Below are 957 nucleotides of genomic sequence, written 5' to 3'. Positions count from 1 at the left end.
TGACACACATGCGCATGAGTAGCGGCAGTTCATTAAGTCTGGGTGAGTAAACATGCGCCCACTGTAATACTGCTGCTCATCCTCTCTACCTGTTTCATAACATGCGGTCGATACTAATAATGCTCCTCATAAGTTATTATGAGAAGCACTGAAGTGCAGCAATGATCAGCTGTCAATTACCAGAATTTTCCCCACGTCGGATGATGCAGGATGACGTTCTTCAAAACTGCCCAATCAGTGAGTTACCGGTCAGTGTGTATAAGCCAGTCAGCAAACAGTTGTTCAGTCGAGTGGAGAGTAAACCATCAGGTTTCAGAATCCTCCACACAAATCCAACTGAATCCATCAGTGAGGCTTTAAACGGAGGAGTCAGACTGATGTTCGTGAAACCGATGCAGAGATTTGTGTTTGAGGAACGCAGCGATCGACGTTGACCTTTTGACCTTCGTCGTGCTGGTCAGCGGCCTCTGCCCCGAGGAAGCCGTAGAAAAGTGATGCCGGCGCCGGCGCCGTTGCTGCTGTTCTGGTTTCCAGCTGGAGTCTACTCCCTCGACTCCTCCCTCTCCTCTCCCAGCAGCCCGCAAAGGAGCCCCCAGCAGCTGGAAGACTTCAGACGGCGCGGCCTGGCTCAGGTACTGCCAGGGCTTTTTTCCCGCCGTGTCCCTCAGCTTCACATCGGCATTGAACTTGCTTACCAGCAACCGCATTATGCTCTTGTGGCCATGGATGGCGGCAATGTGGAGAGGCGTGTGGCCGCATGTTGACCTGGCGTTTATGTCGAAGGTCAAACCAGCCTTTTCAACTCCATACCTGAAAGAGAAGAAGATTTTAGTGGATCTGAATCATGGGGCAGATGAACAATTTGTTATTGTATTATACAAATTACTTAAGTAAAAAAAGTTAACGTTGCTAGAGGAAATGTGTGGAAGTCATCAAATTCATTCTGGGGACCATGAA

General features: G+C 49.2%; 1 protein-coding gene across 1 annotated transcript in view; it reads right to left on the bottom strand.

Moving 5' to 3' along the window:
- Nucleotides 1-957, bottom strand: part of LOC118332694 — a gene marked incomplete at its 3' end in the record, with an annotated part of 4737 nt that continues 3780 nt past the window's right edge. The window contains 1 exon segment of the mRNA XM_035668092.1: nucleotides 1-810. Within this exon segment, the coding sequence (XP_035523985.1) occupies nucleotides 357-810 (454 nt within the window).

The sequence above is a fragment of the Morone saxatilis genome, unplaced genomic scaffold, assembly GCF_004916995.1.
Source record: "Morone saxatilis isolate NCDOM2014 unplaced genomic scaffold, NCSU_SB_2.0 Contig21, whole genome shotgun sequence".
NCBI classification, from domain to species: Eukaryota; Metazoa; Chordata; class Actinopteri; family Moronidae; genus Morone; species Morone saxatilis.
This window is presented reverse-complemented; position numbering and strand designations above follow the sequence as displayed.